The 22,455-nt window shown below is 43.3% G+C and overlaps 1 protein-coding gene across 1 annotated transcript in view; it reads right to left on the bottom strand.

Moving 5' to 3' along the window:
- The window catches only part of LOC129835386 (collagen alpha-1(XXV) chain-like), a 146,482-nt gene that overhangs the window by 61,108 nt on the left and 62,919 nt on the right, over positions 1-22,455 (bottom strand). Inside the window, exons 10-11 of the mRNA XM_055901024.1 lie at positions 6,285-6,311; positions 3,304-3,348 (exon numbers count right to left, since the gene is read on the bottom strand). Coding sequence (XP_055756999.1) covers positions 3,304-3,348; positions 6,285-6,311 — 72 coding nt within the window. The remainder of the gene's footprint in view (positions 1-3,303; positions 3,349-6,284; positions 6,312-22,455) is intronic.

Genomic DNA, 22,455 nt, shown 5'->3' with positions numbered 1-22,455 from the left:
AAGAAAACTTAAGGCTGTAATCGCTGCCAATGGTGCTTCAACAAAGTACTGAGTAAAGGGTCTGAATACTTATGTAAATATGATATAATAAAAAAAAATGTTTTAATAAATTTGCCAACATTTCAAAAAAAATGTTTTTACTTTGTCATTGTGGGATATTGTGTGTAGATTGAAGAGGGAAAAAACATTTAATCCATTTTTATAATAAGGCTGTAACGTAACAAAATGTGGAAAAAGTCAAAGGGTCTCAATACTTTCCAAATGCACTGTATGTCCATATCTACCTCAATTACCTCGTACTCCTGCACATAAACTTGGTAATGGTATCGCTTGTAAATAGCCAAGTTATTGTGACTCCTGGTGTATTTATTTTTACGTGTTTTACTTTTCTACTATTTCTCTATTTTATTTCTCTCTGCTTTGTTGGGAAGGGCCTGTAAGTAACGCTTCGAACACACCGACTGCGTCATTGCGTTTCGATACACCAGAAGTACATTCATTTCCAATGGAACGCTGCTTTTGCCTTGCAGCATTGCGTTGCAGAGGCAGTTGCAGTGCGTTCTGTGTGGTGCATACGTTCGATAAATCGAACGTATGCATCAAATTGTATGAGTGGACTTGACAGAAAGTAGCAAAATATGAATGTAGATTTTTTTTTTGCACACATTCAGTAAAAATTTGGGATTACATAAAAACAGTTTGATTGCATAATTTCTTTACATTTTTTATTTATTTATTTGCCAAGTATATTATTTATTCGATGACATCCTCAAATTAATTGTGAGAGCCTATAATATAATTTCCCTCCAATATGCAGTTTTGGAGCGAAATGCAATAATAAATAGTCAAGATAGGCAGAGTAGGCTCTTTCAACAATGAGACCAACGTGGAAGGTGGTATGACTATTTCTTTCACACACACCTCATTGGCTAGGTTAGCAAGCTAGGTTAGCTAGCTAGCTAACGCTAACTAGCCACATCTAGCACAAGCTCACTACTAAACTGACCTGGCAATCCTACTATCGTGGACACTTATCTCCAATCAGCATTTTTTGCGTTTATGTCCCTGTAGCTGTCAGCAGTTGTGTCAAAAAGACACGGTTTTGAGGATACTGCGAAAATGATTCTCTCCTCCATGTGTCCAACCGCATGCGACCATTTGCAAAAGGTACATGCATCAGTATAGTTGCCTAGCTGCGCAAAATGTTATGCAGCAGTGATGCAATGACGCAGTCGGTGTGTTCGAAGCGTAAGCATCACAGCCGGTTGTGATAGAGCCCGAGATACAGTGCCTTAGACTGCTGTGCCACTCGGGAGCCCAGGTATTTATATGTTGAATGCATCGAGCTGTCTGTTTGAACTACTGACATATAACTCTATCAACTCCACATCAAGTAACTCGTGCAAGCAGTAAAATTAGATTTAAAAAACAGATAAAAATACACCTTATGGAACAGCGGGGACTGTGAAGCAACAAAAACATATGCATACAAACACACGATAACATACACACCATACACACACATTCACATGGATTTTGTGCTGTAGATGTGTGGTAGTAGAGTAGGGGCCTGAGGGCACACGCTTAATGTGTTGTGAAATCTGCTGTGAATGTATTGTAATTTAAAAAAATTGTATAACTGCCTTCATTTTGTTGGAACCCAGGAAGAGTAGCTGTTGCCTTGGCAGCAGCTAATGGGTATCCATAATAAAAACAAATACAAAATAGAAGACAAGCCCACCCTCTCAGTTGTGCCATTTAATGTGGAGCACCGCCTATATACATGTACTTTATGTTATGTACATCACGTGATAAATTAGGTGCTAAGAAGGCTGGCTTTAGGGAAATATTGCATATAACATTTGAATCACAAATACTGTAAAAAGGATGTGAGGAAGTGTTGTATTGCGAATGTTTTCTGATGTTGTCATATTTTGCTAATGATCCCATGTGGCTCAGTTGGTAGAGCATGGCACTTGCAATGTCAGGGTTGTGGGTTTGATTCCCAAGAAGGACAAGTATAAAAATATCTGCTTTGGATAAGAGCATCTGCTAAACTGCAAACCTCACAAATGCAAACTAATCATAAAATAGGGAGATTTAGCCTACACATAACAACTGGTTGGACCGGCAAGTTTTTCTCAAGTGGATTTATATTCCTTCATGTGATTGACATTTAACGGTATTTGCATGTATAAATGTTACGCACACAGTATATCCTTTCAATATTTCCAGGGTTTAAGTCTTTTGACAACAGCCTAATTTCACACTGCTTTGTTTGGCTGCACTTTTACTGGGCCTTTTAAATGTAGTAACCCTTTAAACATAGTGGAATAATTCAGCAAAATGATGTATTTAGATATTTAGATGTTTGTTTTCTCGGCCACTTACACGCAGTCTATGTTTGTTTAAGGAGTGACTACTTTCCACACACACTACTACAATGTGACTGTTTTTGAATAACATTTTTAATATATTTCCTTAAACATCCTCTGTATTGTGTGGTTATTTTTTAACTATTGATATGTTCTAGGTCATTTTGAGACCTATAAGTACGCTGGAATGTCCATATTTTCGTTAGGAATTACACTGGTCCCTCAAAACATTTATAAAGTATAAATATCCCTAACATTAGGGACTGCAACAATACTTTACTAATGATTAAGTAAATGGTTTATAAGGACCATCATCAAGTTGTTTAAAAATGTGTGAATAACTAACTTACTTACATTAATAAGTAGTGAGCAAAATGTTTCTAAATGCCTTATAAATGGTTTATTACTGAAAGGTATTCTAAAGTATTACCATGTTTCCCATAGAATTGTTCAACTGTAAACTAATCTGGGACAAATACAAAAATGAGTAAAATCATGATTACTTAAAATTTGAAACGAACAGTTTGAGTGAAAAATATGCCTTGTTATTGAAAGGCATGGGAAAAGCAGTGGGCTGGTTTGACACAAAGCGTCCTACAAAGACCTGCCCCTTATTGTTGGAATGGAGCATAACTAGCTGTCTTAATGTTAAATGGTCCCATATTAACTCAAAAAGCATCCAACCAGGACATGTGGAATAACCGAAGCGCAACAATAAGGACCACTTACACGCAAAGAAAGAGTGTTAAGTGTTAACAGTGCCTGCCTTATTTTCTTAGCTTCTGCTTTCACAAGCTACTTCAGCGCCTTTCCACTGTTTCACAAATGGCTCACATTAAGCTGTTGCTCCTTTCTAGATCCAGGCTCTCTCTCTATCAAGTTTCAGGAGTAAACACAAAGGAAGGAAGGTGAAGTTGAATTTACATACCTTCTCCCCGACTTCACCTTTATGCCCATCTTCTCCCATGTCGCCCTGTGGGCAAAACAGCAGACAAGCAATTATATTTACCAAGTATCTTGAAATGGCTTATTCATAATTTACAAAAAGATAAGAACATTGGAAATGAAATAGAATAACTTTTGGCTATTCAGAATAGAACACATGTTCTAGTACATAGTAGCTGTTAACAAATGGCAGTTGACACCAGGCAAGGCTCAGTAACACACTATTGGTGCTGATTTCACATCTTGGCTTCTGTAGTCTCATCCATAGTCTCGGCTAGCATGAGAAACATCATAACTGTTGACAAATTCAAGAGCATTGAACAGATTGCCCCTGACCTAAGGGTATCACTTCGCTGAGAGGTAGTGAGAAGGGGCCACGTCCCTTTGGGCATGCTACTGTAAATAAGGCCTTCTCTGTGATTGGGGTGATGGTGCCAATGAGCTGACGAGTAATTACCCACATCTCCGCCTACCTCCCTGGCCTAGGGGACAGGTTGAGAGTTTTCACCTCCCTCTCGCACCCAGCCAATGATAGCAAATCAAATCATTAGACTGGGAGGGACGGAGCTGGGACTTTTGTTTGCCCAGCATCACCACTGCATAGCCTCCAAATCTTGGCTGATTAGGTTCCACCAAGGCCTTGCAACAAGCTTGGTCCTATGACTCAACATAATTGACTCTGCTGACGTCCGGAAACTTGGAGGGATTTGTGACATGCCCTCTAAAAAACGGTTTGGTTCTAACAACACAATTTTGTCTTGAGGTTAGATATAAAGTGATTCAATGGAACCTTTCTATAAAATGTGACTTGTTTCAGGAAACTAGACGTATGTTGCACGTCAGGAGAAGCATTTGAAAGTAAACATTAAAACATTTGGGTTTTTTAGGCAGAAATGCCTTGTGGAAAATGTGAAATTTCATGTGCTTCAATGAGACAACTTGTATTCCATCTGTAGATACAAATACAATTACGAGTCTAGTTGGTTAAGTCACAGAAAAAGTCAGGAACCTTCCCACTAGCCATGATTGGCTGAGATAATGGATGGGCTGGACATGCCAGGAGATGGATAAGAGTCTAGCTACATTTTCAGATATTATAAATGTTTTATTGTGTCAGAAAGTGGTTTTCATTGCAAGTTAAAATGTACTATTAGCTAGCTAGCAAACATTAGCTTTCTGTCTCGCTAGCTAACATTACGTGTATAATCTGTGTAGTAATATTATTTCAATCAAAAATCCATTTGCCTTGCTAGTTATAGCCTAATGTTAGCTTGCTAACATTGAACCTAGTTGGTTAGCGATTTAGCTACCTGCAGATTAATAATACAGCTATGACAATGTTTGTATTGGTAGTAGAATGAGTTGGGATTATGCCGGTTCATTGTTTAGCTATCTTCTGTCTAAACAAAAGACTCCACTTAGCCAGATGATTACATGACCCATCAAGTTAGCCAGGTGTGTCTGGGTGTGATTACGACCATCTCCTGTATTTCATGAACATGTGTACATGTCTAGACAACAGTGACCAATCCACTTATCTAGATGTGGCTGGGGGTGGTTATAGCATTTCCTTCACATGATCCATCAATTTAGACAAGTGTGTCAGGTAAGCATTATCTAATAATTATAAAATTGTATTTAAAGAAATGTGGACACTTTCTGTTTTTGACATTGCTACTATGCAAGTAAGCATTTCACTGTACCGTTTACACCTTATATATCCTGTGCATGTGACAAATAAATGTAGATTTTAATTTGATATAGTGTGTGTTTAACAGAGACAAAAAATGTGAAGAACAACATGACCTGCACCAAAGTCAGATTAGATAAAACATTTTCCTTGTTGTAGGCTACTACCTTTACCACTTTAAGTCTTGAAATCTTTGGCTAGCTACTCACTCTGTTTAGCACATGGCCTCACATGTGAATCCTTAAAGAGATGGGTGGGGCTAAGGCTGAATGATGATGAATGGGTGTAGACAAAGAACAGCTCTCCAGTAGGTGAACCAAAACATTCAATGGCCATTTTCTCAAAAGTGTTTATCAACTTTCAAAGCAGAATGACTTTCCCATTGTTCCTCAACTGCAGTGCATGGTATACCATTTTCTAGCTCTGTCTCTACTTTTAACCAATGTAAAAAACACAATTTCAATTTTTTCTACATAAGACTGAATCGAGGCGGTCAATTACAAATGACAACACTGCACATTTTAAAGCATGTTTTAGTCACATTTAGTAGACATTCTCAGAGTGACTTACAGGAGCAATTAGGGCTAGGTGCCTTGTTCAAGGGTACATCGACAGATTCGTAACCTAATCTGCTCTGCTATTCAAACCAGCGACCTTTCGGTTACTAGGCTACCTGCCTCCCAATTGTATGGAGCAGTTTAAAACGAATCCTGATTATCTTTACTTTCAGTCAACTACTGTAGGTAAGTTTAATGGCAGTCATGACCATGTCAAGTTATTACGCCTGTTCATGACTTATATAATGCTACAGTGTAAAGATGGAAAATCAAGGTAACTGTTACGCTAAACTACAAAGGATGGTTTAGTTCACTGTTACTCTAAACTAAGTTAACTGTTACTCTAAACCAGGGCTGGCCAATCCTGGTTCCAGGTTTCCATCCCAGGTTCACTTCTGGTTTTCATCCTCTCCTTCTCATCAGGGACTAATTCAGACCTCGGACACCCGGAAGTGCAATTAACTACCAGGTAGAATGAAAAAAACAGAAGAGTTTCAGACCTCTAGGACCAGAATTGGGCAGGCCTGCCTAAACCATGCACAACTTGAACTTTAGTGCAGATCTCCAATTGACATCCATGCACGATTAAAAACCCCTGAGACCAATATAACAAAACTGTTGACACAAGATCATATAGCATTATTACATTATATATTTTATATCCTCAAGAAACTAAACACTGAACATGAAGTCTGACAATTAAAAGAAAGTCTTTACCTTTTCACCTCGCTCTCCCATTTCACCCTATTGGAAAAGAAAGCAGACGGTGTTAAACACACAAAGGCTGTGGGAATGTTGAGTTAAGGGAAATTATGGCAGCCAGTCCCAGATCGCATCTGGGGTTAAATTCTGGTAACCTTAGATCAGAGTGGGCTGGTGGGAGGAGCTATAGGAGGACAGGAGGAGGACGGGCTCATGGCTGGAATGGAATTGTATCAAACACAAACATGGAAACCACATGTTTGACTCCATCCCAGTAATTCCATTCCAGCCATTGCTATGAGCCTGTCCTCATATAGCTCCTCCCATCAGCCTCCTCTGCCTTAGATAACCTCTTGAGGTGCTGGCACAGGGCTACTAATTTCTGGAAATGTTCTCTTTTCTCCCTCACTCACCTGTCCATCTCCTCATTTGAATTTCATAATGTCACTGTCACTTGTCCACTCAAGTTTAAGAATGTTGTCATCTATCACGCAAAAGGTCCCCTTAGAGTTCCTCAATGAGCTTAACCTTGATAAACTAATTTCCTGACGATGGCTCTTCATACTTGGCAACTTCAACCTCCCGACGTCTGCCTTCGATTAATTTATTTCCAACACTTTCTTTTCCCTCCTTGCCTCGTTTGACCTTTCGCAGTCTCCCCCCACTCACAAGGCAGGCAATACACTTGTAAGTTGGTGTTTGAAGATATCTTTCTACTGGTATGGGGGCTGTGCTTTGGCAAAGTGGGTGGGGTTATATCCTGCCTGTTTGGCCCTGTCCGGGGATATCATCGGATGGGGCGTCTCCTGACCCCTCCTGTCTCAACCACCAGTATTTCTGCTGCAGTAGTTTATGTGTCAGAGGGCTAGGGTCAGTCTGTTATATCTGGAGTATTTCTCTTGTGTTATCCGGTGTCCTGTGTGAATTTAAGTATGCTCTCTCTAATTCTCTCTTTCTTTCTCTCTCTCAGAGGACCTGAGCCCTAGGTCCATGCCTCAGGACTACCTGGCATGATGACTCCTTGCTGTCCCCAGTCCACCTGGCCGTGCTGCTGCTCCAGTTTCAACGGTTCTGCCTGCGGCTATGGAACCCTGACCTGCTCACCGGACGTGCTGCCTGTCCCAGACCTGCTGTTTTCAACTATCTAGAGACAGCAGGAGCGGTAGAGATACTCTCAATGATCGGCTATGAAAAGCCAACTGACATTTACTCCTGAGGTGCTGACCTGTGATTATTATTATTTGACTATGTTGGTCATTTATGAACATTTGAATATCTTGGCCATATTCTGTTATAATCTCCACCCGGCACAGCCAGAAGAGGACTGGCCACTCCTCATAGCCTGTTACCTCTCTAGGTTTCTTCCTAGGTTTTGGTCTTTATAGGGAGTTTTTCCTAGCCACCGTGCTTCTACACCTACATTGCTTGCTGTTTTGGGGTTTTAGGCTGGGTTTCTGTACAGCACTTTGTGGAATCAGCTGATGTAAGAAGGGCTATTTGATTTGACTTGACTTAATCTTTACAAGAGGCTGTTCACTTACTAATCTCAATGCAACACCAGCCAGGTCTCTGATCCACCTCCTCCAACCCTAGCCACTCAGCCCCTACCTAGATGGTCATACTCTCTCCTCTTCCATCCTATCATCTATCCCTTCTGCTAAATCCTTCTCCTGATTCTGCTTGTTCGACCCTACTCTCCTCCCTTTCCGCATCCTATGACTTGCACTGTCCCCTTTCCTCCCGGCCGGCTCGGCCCTCCCCTCCTGCTCCGTGGCGGAGTGAACCCCCCTAACCCCTATTTTGCGCTGCTGCTACTCTCTGTTTGTCATATATGAACAGTCACTTTAACTATACACGGGTCTATATACTTTAACTATATAGACCCGTGCTCCCACATGTCTATTGAGGTAGTATGTACACATTGGCTAATCTGCATTGTGTCCCTCCACCCTCCACCCACCACCCGCCAACCCCTCTTTACGCTACTGCTGCTCTCTGTTCATCATATATGCATAGTCACTTTAATCGTGTCTAGATGTACATACTACCTCAATCAGCTTGACTAACCGGTGTCTGTATGTAGCCTCGCTACTTTTATAGCCTCACTACTGTTTTTCACTGTCTTTTTACTGTTGTTTTTAAATCTTTACTTACCAATTGTTCACCTAATACCTCTTTTGCACTATTGCTTAGAGCCTGTAAATAACATTTCCCTTTTATGTCTACACCTGTTGTATTCGGCGCACATAACAAATCAACTTTGATTTGATTTGATTTGCGGGCAGCTGAGCGAAAATGGAGGAAAACTAAACTTTCGGAGGACCTATCATCCTTTCACTCCCTACACTCTACAGTCTCTTCCTCTGTATCCACTGTTAAAGCCACATTATATCCCTGTAAATTTCAAGCTTCTCCCTCTAACCCTAGGAAACTCTATTCCACCTTCACCTCCCTCCATCTCTGCGGATTACTTGTCAACCACTTTGAAAAGAAGGTTGACATCCGCTCCTCATTCACTCAGCCTCTTGAGATAAACTGGTCCCACTCACACAGAACTACCTTTTAAAAAAATAAAAATTATTTCACCTTTATTTAACCAGGTAGGCTAGTTGAGAACAAGTTCTCATTTGCAACTGCGACCTGGCCAAGATAAAGCATAGCAGTGTGAACAGACAACTACCTTACGCCTTGACCTCTTTCTCCCATCTCTTCAGATGAAATCCTGCATCTAGTGAGCCCCCCCCCCGACAAGCTTGACCCCCTCCTCTCTTCTCCAAACCATCTCTGGGGACCTACTTCTCTTATCAGCTCATCCCTGACTTCAAAATGGACAGTCGCTCCCCTCTTCAAGAAACCAACACTCAACCCCTCTGACGTCAAACTATGAATCAGTATCCCTTCCTTGATTTCAAACACTTGAGCGTGTTGTCTCTGACCAACTCTCTCGCTATCTCAGAATTACCTTCTTGACCTTAACCAGTCAGGCTTCAAGATGGTCACTCAACTGAGAATGCTCTTCTCTGTGCCACGAAGGTTCTCCGCACTGCCAAAGCTGACTCTAGATCTATCCGCTGCCTTCGACACCGTGAATCATCAGATTATGCTCTCCACCCTCTCAGGGCTGGGTGTTTCAGGCTCTGCACACTATTGGATTACATCCTACCTGGCAAGCCGCCCCTACCAGGTGACATGGAGAGGATCTGTGTCTGCACTACTGGTGTCCAGCAGTGCTCAGTTCTAGGCAATCTTCTCTTTATACACCAAGTCACTCGGCTCATCATATCCTTACATGGTCTCTCCTATCATTGCTATGTGGATAACACTCAACTACTCCTCCCCCTTCTGACACCCAGGTGGCGACACGCTTCTCTGCATGCCTGGCAGATATCGGCCCACCACCTCAACAAGACTGAGCTGCTGAGCTGCTCTTCCTCTCAGGAGACGGCCTGCCCCATACACTATCCACCACTGCCACCTGTATCCTCTTGTTGGCTGGCCCTCGCTACATATTCAACGCCAAACCCACTGGCTCCAGGTCATCTATAAGTCTTTGCTAGGTAAAGCTCCGCCTTATCTCAGCTCACTGGTCACCATAGCAACACCCACACATAAGACGTGCTCCAGCAGGTATATTTCTGTCACACCCTGGCCTTAGTTATCTTTGTTTTCATTATTATTTTAGTTAGGTCAGGGTGTGACATGGGGAAGTATGTGTTTTGGTTTGTCTAGGGGTTTGTAGGTTTAATGGGGCACTGTCTTGTCTAGGTGTGTGTATGTCGATGGCTGCCTGGATTGGTTCTCAATTAGAGACAGCTGTGGTTTATTGTCTCTAATTGGGAGCCATATTTAAGGCAGCCATGGGCATCATGTGTTTGTGTGTAATTGTCTATGTTGAACGTTTGTTGCTTTCTCTCTTCCACAATAAATAGATGTATTTTGCACACGCTACGCCTTGGTCCAATCTCTCACAAGAAGACGATCGTGACAGAATTACCCACCAATCCAGGACCAAGCGGCGTGTCAAGCGGCAACAGGACCCACCTACACAGGATTCATGGACATGGGAGGAGATACTGGATGGAAAGGGTCCTTGGGCACAACCGGGAGAATATCGCCTCCCTCGTGAAGAGCTGGAGGCAGCTAAAGCCGAGAGGAGGCGATATGAGGAGGCAGCACGGAGGCAAGGCTGGAAGCCCGTGAGTACTACCCAAAAATTTCTTGGGGGGGGGCCTTAAAGGGAGTGTGGCGAAGTCAGGTAGGAGACCTGCGCCTACTCCCTGTACTTACCGTGGAGAGCGAGAGTACGGGCAGACACCGTGTTACGCAGTAGAGCGCATGGTGTCTCCTGTACGCATGCATAGCCCGGTTCGGTACATTCCAGCTCCACGTATCGGCCGGGCTAGATTGAGCGTTGAGCCGGATGTCATGAAGCCAGCCCAACGCATCTGGCCACCAGTGCGTCTCCTCGGGCCGGCTTACATGGCACCAGCCTTACGCATGGTGTCCCCGGTTCGCCTACATAGCCCGGTGCGGGTTATTCCACCTCCCCGCACTGGTCGGGCGACGGGGAGCATACAACCAGGTAAGGTTGGGCAGGCTCAGTGCTCAAGGGAGCCAGTACGTCTGCACGGTCCGGTATTTACGGCGCCACCTCCCCGCTCCAGCCCAGTACCACCAGTGCCTACACCACGCACCAGGATTCCAGTGCGTCTCCAGAGCCCTGTTCCTCCTCCACGCACTAGCCCTACGGTGCGTGTCTCCAGCCCTTTACCACCAGTGCCTAAACCACGCACCAAGCCTCCTGTGTGTCCCCAGAGTCCTGTGCATCCTGTTGCTGCTCCCCGCACTAGCCCTGAGATTTTTGTCCTCAGCCCGGTACCACCAGTTCTGGCACCATGCACTAGGCCTAATGTGCGTTCCCAGGGTCCAGCATGCCCTGTTCCTTCTCCCCGCACTAGCCCTGAGATGCGTGTCCTCAGCCAGGTGCCTCCAGTTCCGGCACCACGCACCAGGCCTACAGTGCGTCTCAGCCGGCCAGAGTCTGCCATCTGACCAACGGCGCCTGAACTGCCTGTCTGCCCAACGGCGCCTGAACTGCCCGTCTGCCCAACGGCGCCTGAACTGCCCGTCTGCCCAACGGCGCCTGAACTGCCCGTCTGCCCAACGGCGCATGAACTGCCCGTCTGCCCAACGCCGTCTGAACTGTCCGTCTGCCAAGCGCCGCATGAACTGCCCGTCTGTACTGAGTATTCAAAGCCGCCCGTCTGTACTGAGTATTCAAAGCCGCCCGTCTGTACTGAGCCTGCAAAGCCGCCCGTCTGCCATGAGCCTTCAGAGCCGTCCGCCAGACAGGAGCCGCTAGAGCCTTCCGCCAGACAGGAGCCGCTAGAGCCTTCCGCCAGACAGGATCAGCCAGAGCCTTCCGCCAGACAGGATCAGCCAGAGCCTTCCGCCAGACAGGATCAGCCAGAGCCTTCCGCCAGCCATGAGCAGCCAGATCCGTCAGCCAGCCATGAGCAGCCAGATCCGTCAGCCAGCCATGAGCAGCCAGATCCGTCAGCCAGCCATGGGCAGCCAGATCCGTCAGCCAGCCATGAGCAGCCAGATCCGTCAGCCAGCCATGAGCAGCCAGATCCGTCAGCCAGCCATGAGCAGCCAGATCCGTCAGCCAGCCATGAGCAGCCAGATCCGTCAGCCAGCCATAAGCCGCCCGGCTAGGATCCGCTAGAGCCGTCCAGCCAGGATCCGCCAGAGCCGTCCAGCCAGGATCCGCCAGAGCCAGCCAGCCAGGATCCGCCATTCAGTCCGGTGCTGTCCCTCATTCCGGTGCTGTCCCTCAGTCCGGAGCTGCCGTCCCTCAGTCCGGAGCTGCCCCTTATCCTGGTGCTGCCCCTTATCCTGGTGCTGCCCCTTATCCTGGTGCTGCCCCTTATCCTGGTGCTGCCCCTTAGTCCGGTGCTGCCCCTTAGTCCGGTGCTGCCCCTTAGTCCGGTGCTGCCACTTAGTCCGGTGCTGCCCCTTAATCCAGTGGGGTTAAGTTGGCGGGTGGTAATTTGGAGGAGGCTACGAAAGCGGGTAGTGACTATGGTGGGGTGGGGACCACGACCAGTGCCAGAGCGTGGACACCGTGGACAGACGCCCACCCAGACCCTCCCCTAGACTTTATGCTGGTGCGCCCGGAGTTCGCACCTTAAGGGGGGGGTTATGTCACACCCTGGCCTTAGTTATCTTTGTTTTCATTATTATTTTAGTTAGGTCAGGGTGTGACATGGGGAAGTATGTGTTTTGGTTTGTCTAGGGGTTTGTAGGTTTAATGGGGCAATGTCTTGTCTAGGTGTGTGTATGTCGATGGCTGCCTGGATTGGTTCTCAATTAGAGACAGCTGTGGTTTATTGTCTCTAATTGGGAGCCATATTTAAGGCAGCCATGGGCACCATGTGTTTGTGGGTAATTGTCTATGTTGAACGTTTGTTGCTTGTCTGTGCACTTACGTTATTTAGCTTCACGGTCGTTTGTTGCTTGTCTGTGCACTTACGTTATTTAGCTTCACGGTCGTTTGTTGTTTTGCTAGTTTGTGTATAGTGTTCATTTTTGTGTTTTTCTCTCTTCCACAATAAGGAGATGTATTTTGCACACGCTGCGCCTTGGTCCAATCTCTCACAAGAAGACGATCGTGACAATTTCACTGGTCATCCCCAAAGCCAACACCTAATTTGGCCGCCTTTCCTTTCAGTTCTCTGCTGCCAATGACTGGAACGAATTGCAAAAATCACTGAAGTTGGAGACCTATCTCCCTCACCAACTTTAAGCGTCAGCTGTCAGAGCAGCTTACCGATCACTGCAGCTGTACACAGCCCATCTGTAAATAACCCATCCAACTACCTACCCATCCCCATATTTGTTTTTGTTTTTCTGCTCTTTTGCACACAAGTATTTCTACTTGCACATCCTCATCTGCACATATATCGCTCCAGTGTAAATTGCTAAATTGTAATTACTTTGCCACTATGGCCTATTTATGGCCTTACCTCCTTACTTCATTTGCACACACTGTATACAGATTTGTCTAATGTGTTATTGACTGTACGTTTGTTTATCCAATGTGTAACTCTGTGTTTTTGTCGCTTTATGAGAACTTGTTCTCAACTGGCCTACCTGGTTAAATGAAGGTGAAATAAAACTCCATGACCTCTCCATCATGGTTGACAATTCCACTGTCCCCCCCTCCCAGAGTACAAAGAACCTTGGCATGACCCTGAACAACACTCTGCCATTCTCTGCAAACATCAAAGCAGTTACTCGCTCCTGCAGGTTCATGCTCTTCAACATCCGTAGAGAGCGGGTCCTAATCCAGAGAGCAGGTCCTAACTTGTCATCTCCCGTCTTGGCTACTGCAACTCGCTGTTGGCTGGGCTCCCCGCTTGTGCCATCAAATCCCTGCAACTTATCCAAAATGATGCAGCCCGCCTGGTGTTCAACCTTCCCAAGTTCTCACGTCACCCCACACTCCACTGGCTCGCCTCCACTACAACACCATGGTACTTGCCTACAAAGCAGCAAGAGGAACTGCCCTTCCCTACCTTCAAGCTATGCTCAAACCTTAGACCCCAACGCAAGCACTCCATTCTGCCACTTCTAGTCTCTTGGCCCTCCAACCCCTATGGTGGAACCAGCTTCCCCCTGAAGCTAGGACAGCAGGGTTCCTGCCCATCTTCTGAAAACATCTGAAATCCTACCTCCTCAAAGAGTATCCTAAATAATTCCAGAGCAACCCCCCATCCCTTCCTTTCGTGAACTAACACTTGCATTTTACTTTTTTTCCCACTGACTTTGCTGACAGCTACTTTGAGTAAAAATGTACTTACTATGACTGTGATATGTAGTTGTCCCGCCTAGCTATCTAAAGATGAATATACTAAGTCACTCTGGATAAGTGTCTGCTAAATGACTAAAATGTCAAATGTACCAACACTCCAATATAACAGGATATCGGGTAACAGAGGGCATTATTACACCTTTCCTCTGGTAGCAGTATATTTATCTAACTGATTTAAACATTTTACATTTATTTCACAGCACTCACGGCTGACCCTGGTGACATGGTTGATTGTTATGACAATTCTTTGCTTTTATTTAATTAATTACTATAAGTGTATGCACTCATGGTTCCAAACAGGATTCATAAAAAAAGGAAAACTTCATCACCTGTAGGTTTCTCCATGAAAGAGAACCCAGATGAAGACCTATTGACCAAAATGTAGACGTGAGCTCCATTAAATTGTTTGGAGCATCCAAGATCACCGCGACGTGGTTGGGCCTCAGTTGCTGGGACCTCTACTATCTGACAACTAGTCTGAAGCTGCTTGCTCTGCTAGCATAGCTTCCTTGACAGCTTGAACACAGTCTGCAACTCTGCAACCTTTGAGACTGGGACTGCAGATTGTCTCGGGCTTGTGGCTGTGTAAATCGCTTCTGTCTGTTGCTGTTTTCCATATACCCTGCGACCTGTCCTGGCTGGAACTGTATGGAGTACCAGTGTTAGCCTATGCTGCTACCAAAGCTAATGGAGAGGACACTGTTTCTCCAACACTGGGGCATAATCTTTTAAATCAACAAAAATATGTCTACAAGCAGTTGTTACAGCAACAGGAAAATAGTTTCAAGAGATTTGTCCAAATAATGGTGGATTCAACAAACAAAAGAATGGACGATCTGACCAGAGAGGTCCACGACCTTAAGAAAAGCTTGCAGTTCTCCCTGGGAGAGGTGGATGTCCTGAAAGGGACTTGCAGCAGGATGACAACAAACAAGAGATGACAGGAGCACTGTCTGAATCATCATTTACTGGGAAAACAGATTTTCTTGAGGGACAATCCAGATGTAATAACATTGTTGTGGATGGCATACCAGAGTCTCCACATGAGAACTGTACTGAGTCTGAGGAGAAAGTGAGAAAAACTATCACAGGAAAGCTACAGATGGATCATAGGAAGATTGAATTGGAGGATACCACAGGACCGGACAACCTGTAACCAGCTTAGGTGACAGACCAAGGCCAATAGTGGTCAAGTTCCTAAGGTTCAAGGACAAGATGGCTGCTCTGGAGAGAGCCAGGAACTTTAGAGGAACCAACATCTTCTTCAATGAGGTCTATTCGGAAGCTGTGCGCCAGAGGCAAAAATAACTTATCCCAGCCATAAAAACTACCAGAGAGAGTGGGGACATTGCTTACATCCACTAATTGTCCATCCTCCTTCCCAAAAGCCTGGGAGGAGTGATTAAGTAGCTTCTGGGTCAATTGCTCCAGCCCCAGATCTCTTACACACACACACTCACTAACTGACACTCACAAGTGCCTGATTATCTGGCTAATAGAGTCAGTCAATGTTATTTTCTTCCGTTGTTATCCCTGATAAGCTACCCAGGAAAGGGCATTAGTATGGGCTACTTTTAGCCCTTTCCTGGGTAGCTTATCGGAGAGACATATTATGGAGAAAAAAAAACAAAAGCATGAAAAGAACATTGTTCAATAACGTGCTAACATCAGACAACATTCATTCGGCCATCACTGAGACTCACTTGCATAGTTCCTTTGATACAGCAGTAGCAATACAGGACACAAAGACAAGGAGGTTCTAGTCAGAAAATACACCTTTACTGGGCAATATAAAATAAACATAACATTTTGTTATGTTTATTTTCGCATCCGTGCCCCGGGAGCTTCGTTCCCATCTGTAGGCCCACCCCCTGCCTCTCCTTTTTCCTCCTGCGGTGTGCCACAGTTCTCCATTTGTGGCCTGCACGGCTGGTTGGCCCCTAATTGGTGCCATCAGAGTCAACGTCGCGGCACGTACCTCCACTCTATCACCAACCCCCCGGGTAGACCTCCCGGGATATCACAATGTTAAGAGCCATATTTGTGTAAAGGATTTCATGTTTAATACTGTCGAAGTGTTGCAGTTGCAAGTTCACCTACCTCATCTAAAGCCTCTTATTTTGGGGTGCTGGTATAGGCCAAGTGCTAACAGTCAGAATCTGGATAATATGTCTGCAATGCTTGATAATGTGTGTGATGTTAAGAGAGAGGCCTATTTTCTGGCTGACCTGAATATAGACTAGTTTTCATCAAGCTGTCCGCTCAAGAGGAAGCTTCTCACTGAAACCAGTGCCTGTAATATGGTTCAGGTTATCAATCAACCTACCAGAGTGTTTACAAATAGTACAGGAACAAAATCATCCAGGTGCATTCATATTTTTTTTTTTACTACTGGTGTAGAACTTTGTTATAAAGCATTGTCCACAACCATTGGAGAGAAATTAGGAAAAGGGAGTTGCAAATGAGTCTGGCTGCTCATGTGATATGCAGACATATTGTAAATTGAGAAATTGTGTGACTAAATTGAACAAAATAGAAGAATAAATTGTGTTGTGAAACTAAGATAGCTGAAATAAAGTATGATGGGAAAAAGCTTTGGAGTAGTGTAAATGACATTATGGGTAGAAAGACTAATTAAACTCCTTTTTTTCATAGAACCAGATGGCTCATTCATCACAAAACCTTTTGCCATTGGCAATTATTTTAACAACTATTTCATTGGCAACATGGGCAAACCTTGGCATGACATGCCAACAACAAACTGTGAGCCATTCATGCATAAAATACCTAATAATGAAAGAAAGGCATTGTAATTTAGAATTGGGTAAAGTTAATGTGGGAGAGGTGGAAAAATTGTTTATAAATAACGAGAAACCACCTGGTATTGACAACCTAGATGGAAAATTACTGAGGCTGGTAGCAGACTACATCACCACTCCTATTTGCCACATCTTCAATCTGAGCCTGGACAATCACTTGTGATTCCGCTACCCAAGAAAGGTAACGATTCCTTACTGGCTCTAATAGCCAATCAATCAGCTGCTAGTTCTTAGCAACATGTTAAAAACATTGTATTTGACATGCACTGCACTGATGCAAATGTCTAATGATTGGCTGAAAGACATGTATAATAAGAAGATTGTGGGAGCTGTATTGTAAGATTTTAGTGCAGCCTTTGATATTATTGACCATCATTTGTTTTTGAAAAATTATTTATCGAATAGAACACGGAGGGCTTCCTTTAACGTAAAACATATAAAGTGTGGTATTCTCCAAGAGAGCTGTCTTGGTCCTTTACTCTTCTCAATTTTTCTAATGATCTACCACAAGCCTTAAACAAAGTATGCAGATGATTCAACACTATGTCAGCATCCACAGCTAGTGAAATAACTAGCTGTAGCGCTGTCTTAGGCGTCTCAAGGTACAGATATTGCAATTTTTTTGAACTGGCCACATCAGCAGTCCTCATGCCTCCTTGCAGCATGCCTAAGGCACGATCACGCAGATGAGCAGGGACAGTAGAAGAGTCAGTAGAAAGGCCTCTTTAGTGTCCTAAGTTTTCATAACTGTGACCTTAATTGCCTACCGTCTGTAAGCTGCTAGTGTCTTAACGACCATTCCACAGGTGCATGTTCATTAATAGTTTTTGCTTAATTGAACAAGCATGTGAAAGTGTTTAAACCCTTTACAATGAAGATCTGTGAAGTTATTTGGATTTACACATGTTCAAAGACAGGGTCCTGAAAAAGGGACGTTTCTTTTTTTGCTGAGTTTATTTTTAGGGATCACCATTAGCTGCTGCCTCTTCCTCGGGTCCAAACACATTAAGGCACTTACATTACATCATATAACATTATTACACCACTACATATCTACAATACAAAATGTATAATTCCACCATATAACAATATTACAATGTACGTGTGTGTAGATTACGTATGCTAGCACTTGTGTGTGTATGCGTGTGTCAACCTAGTGTGTGTCTTCACGGTTCCCCTTTGTTCCATAAGGTGTATTTCTACCTGTGATTCTACTGCTTGCATCAGTTATCTGATGTGGAGTAGAGTTCCATGTAGTCATGGCTCTATGTAGTACTGTGCAGCTCCCATAGTCTGTTCTGGACTTGGGGGTTGTGAAGAGACCTCTGGTGACATGTCTGTGATGTATGCATGGGTGTCCGAGCTGTGTGCTAGTAGTTTAAACAAACAGCTCGGTACATTCAGCTTGTCATTCAGCTTGTCAACACAAGTAGTGATGAATTCAATCTCTCTTCCACTTTGAGCCGTGAGAGATTGACATGAATATCATTATTGTTAGCTCCTTGTGTATTTTTAAGGGCCAGCCATGCTGCCCTGTTCTGAGCCAACAGTAATTGTCTTAAGTCCCTCTTTGTGGCATCTGACCACACTACAGAACAGTAGTCCAGGTGCGACAAAACTAGGGCCTGTAGGACCTGCCTTGTTGATAGTTTTGTTAAAAAGGCAGAGTAGCACTTTATTATTAATTATCTTAGCTACTGTTGTATCAATATGTGACTCGTTTCAGGAAACTAGGTGTATGTCGCGCATCACTACTTCACAGGAGTTGTTTTTGGCAGATATGCCTTCTCGGACATCTGAACTTTCATGTGCCTTAATAACAAACTTGTATGCCATCTGTAAATACGAATAAAATTGTTAAATTAGTGTTGTTAAGAAGGCAGAGCACCGCTTTATTATGGAAAGACTTCTCCCCATCTTAGCTACCATGCAGTTTATTCACCTCAACTTGTTCAATTTCCACATTATTCATTACAAGATTTAGTTGAGGTTTAGGGTTTAGTGAATGATTTGTCCCAAATACAATATTTAGGACAAACGTATTCCTTGCCACCCATTCTGAAACTAACTGCAGCTTTTTGTTCAGTGTTGCAATCATTGCAGTCGCTGTAGTAGCTGACCTGTATAGTGTTGAGACATCCGCATACATAGACACACTGGCCTAACTCAAAGAGTGCTGAAAGTCTGTTGTCAATTTGTTTACTGTAAAATAGTACTGGTCATACACATTTTTTTTCAAAAGTTTACTCAGGGTTGGTAACAGGCTGATTGGTTGGCTATTTGAACCAGTAAAGGGGGCTTTACCATTCTTGGGTAGCGGAATTACCTGTGCTTCCCTCCAGTATGGAGGGCACACACTTTCTAGTAGGCTTAAATAGAAGATACGGCAAATAGGAGTGGCAATATTGTCCGCTATAATATTGTACAAATCATTCCATAAGTACTAGACGTTAGCTGAATCTGGTAATGAATGATGTGGCTGTTGTGAAAGTAGAGGCACCTAAACTTATTTGTGTTAGCATAAACTGTCATGGTGAAGGCATATTGATTCTATTGTTGTAAAGATGGGTAGAAGTCTGTCTGCAAGAAAGAGGGGCTCTGCATTTTTAACACCACTTTCTACCAAACAAGTCCTGCAGGCTCTGGTTTTATCACATCTTGCCTGGTTATATGGTCAGGTGCTGACAAAACGACCTAGGAAAGCTGCAGCTGGCCCAGAACAGAGCAGTACGTCTTGCTTGTCACTGTAACTAATAGAAAGATTGACTGCATTGCTTCTTGTTTCATGTCCCATAGGGCGGCGCACAATTGGCCCAGCGTCGCCGGGGTTTGGGAGGGGTCGGCCGAAATTGTAAATTATAATTTGTTCTCAACCGACTTGCCTAGGTAAATGGTTAAATAAAAATAAAATAAATAAATAAAATGAGAAATTTTAGTGTTGAAAATGCCAAATTGTCTGTATAATCAACTTACATAGCTCTGACAGACATACTTAGAGTGCCTTGCAAAAGTATTCATCCCCCTTGGCGTTTTTCCTATTTTGTTGCATTACAACCTGTCATTTAAATACATTTTTATTTGGATTTCATGTAATGGACATACACAAAATAGTCCAAATTGGTATAGTGAAATGAAAAAACTAACTTGTAAAAAAAACATTTAAAAAGAAAAGACATCAAAACTATGAAATAACACATGGAATCATGTAGTAACCTAAAAAGTGTTAAACAAATCAAAATATATTTTATATTTGAGATTATTCAAAGTAGCCAACCTTTGCTTTGATGACAGCTTTGCACATTCTTGGCATTCTCTCAACCAGCTTCTTGAGGTAGTCACCTGAAATGTACTTCAATTAACAGTTGTTAATCTGTGGAATTAATTTTCTTCTTAATGCATTTCAGCCAATCAGTTGTTGTGACAAGGTAGTGGTGGTATACAGAAGAAAGCCCTATTAGGTAAAAGATCAAGTCCGTATTATGTCAAGAACAGCTCAAATAAGCAAAGAGAAATGACAGTCCATCATTACTAATTTCAAGAACTTTGAAAGTGTCTTCAATTGCAGTCGCAAAAACCATCAAGTGCTGGCTCTCATAAGGACCGCCACGGGAAAGGAAGACCCAGAGTTACCTCTGCTGCAGAGGATAAAATCATTAGAGTTACCAGCCTCAGAAATTGCAGCCCAAATAAATGCTCCACATCGTTCAAGTAATAGACAGTAGGAGACTGCGTGAATCGGGCCTTCATGGTCAAATTTCTGCAAAGAAACCACTACTAAAAAGACACCAATAAGAAGAAGAGATTTCCTTGGGACAAGAAACACGAGCAATGGACCTGTGGAAATCTGTCCTTTGGTCTAATGAGTCCAAATGTGATATCTTTGGCTCCAAACACCGTGTCTTTGTGAGACGCAGAGTAGGTGAACAGATGATCTTCGCATGGGTGGTTCACACCATGAAGCATGAAGGTGACACGGTCTGTGATTTATTTAGAATTCAAGGTACACTTAACCAGCATGGCTACCACAGCATTCTGCAGCGATACGCCATCCCATCTGGTGAGCGCTTAGTGGGACTATCATTTGTTTTTCAACAGGACAATGACCCAACACACCTCCAGGCTGTGTAAGGGCTAATTGACCAAGAAGGAGAGTGATGGAGTGCTGCATCAGATGACCTAGCCTCCACAATCATCCAACCTCAACCTTATTGTGATGGTTTGGGATGAGTTGGACTGCAGAGTAAAGGAAAGGCAGCCAACAAGTGCTCAGCATATGTGGGAGCTCCTTCAAGACTGTTGGAAAAGCATTCCTCATGAAACTGATTGAGAGAATGCAAAGCTGTCAAGGCAAAGGGTGGCTACTTTGAAGAATCTCAAATGTAAAATAAAACACTTTTTTTGGTTACATGATTCCATATATGTAGTTTTGATGTCTTCACTATTATTCTACAATGTAGAAAATAGTAAAAATAAAGACAAATCCTTGAATGAGTAGGTGTGTCCAAACTTTTGACTGGTACTGTATCTATGGGCCATTGTTTTTCACAGGGTGGCACATTATGTACAGTACTGTACTGTATGATGCACCTCTGTTGATTGGATAGAAGTCACTTAGATTCGATTGATATTATCTGAGGTGTTCTAAAATACATCCATACAGGCAACCATTGACCTCTTGAGGCAGATCGTCTCTAATTGAGAAACAACCCTGACTCCATCTGTTACCAGAAACAATTTGCCCATTTATATTTTAGCCCCATAACAACATTAACCCTTCAGACAAGCAACTATTTGTCCTAAAACCACTTGGAGGCTGCATGGAGTTGAATGACTTAAGGTACATCTACAAGGTGAGGCAATCTCTGGTTAAAAGGTTTAATAAACCATGTTTATGTGGTAGTCCAAGCAGTGTTAACATGAATAGGAGTGATGCACTGTTCCAAACATCTTCAGGTTTCGCCATGTTCAAATCAAACATTGAGTAAATAGTTACATAGTGTTAAAGACTTAGGGAGTTTCCCATGCAATGCTAATTAAACTCATAAATCGTGCAATTATCTATAATCATTATGTCAAGTAATTGACATAACGATGATGGAATATTGTCATAATGATGATGGAATTTGATTAAAATCACTTAACTCCTAGCTAATAATGTTCTGTGGTGGGATACATACTTTTGATACATACTTATTGAATATCGTTGCATTTGGTCAAACAGAATTCTATCCATCAGTGTACTAAGAACAGGCTGCAAACTGGTTGAGCGGCTGTTAGAGCCAGCAAAGGGTGCTTTACTAGTTTTAGGCAGTGGAATTACTTTAGCTTCTTTCAACGCTTGTGGACACACACATTCCTTTAGGCTTAGGTTAAAGATATAGCAAACAGGGGTACCATTCTTAATAGTTTCCCCATCAAGGTTGTCTATACCTGGTGGCTTATCATTATTATATCATTATTTTCATTGCGTTTTATGTCATTTATCTTGGTT

Source organism: Salvelinus fontinalis, chromosome 36 (assembly GCF_029448725.1).
Source record: "Salvelinus fontinalis isolate EN_2023a chromosome 36, ASM2944872v1, whole genome shotgun sequence".
Classification (NCBI taxonomy): domain Eukaryota; kingdom Metazoa; phylum Chordata; class Actinopteri; order Salmoniformes; family Salmonidae; genus Salvelinus; species Salvelinus fontinalis.
The sequence above is the reverse complement of the archived record's forward strand: the minus strand, read 5'-3'. Positions and strand labels throughout refer to the sequence as shown.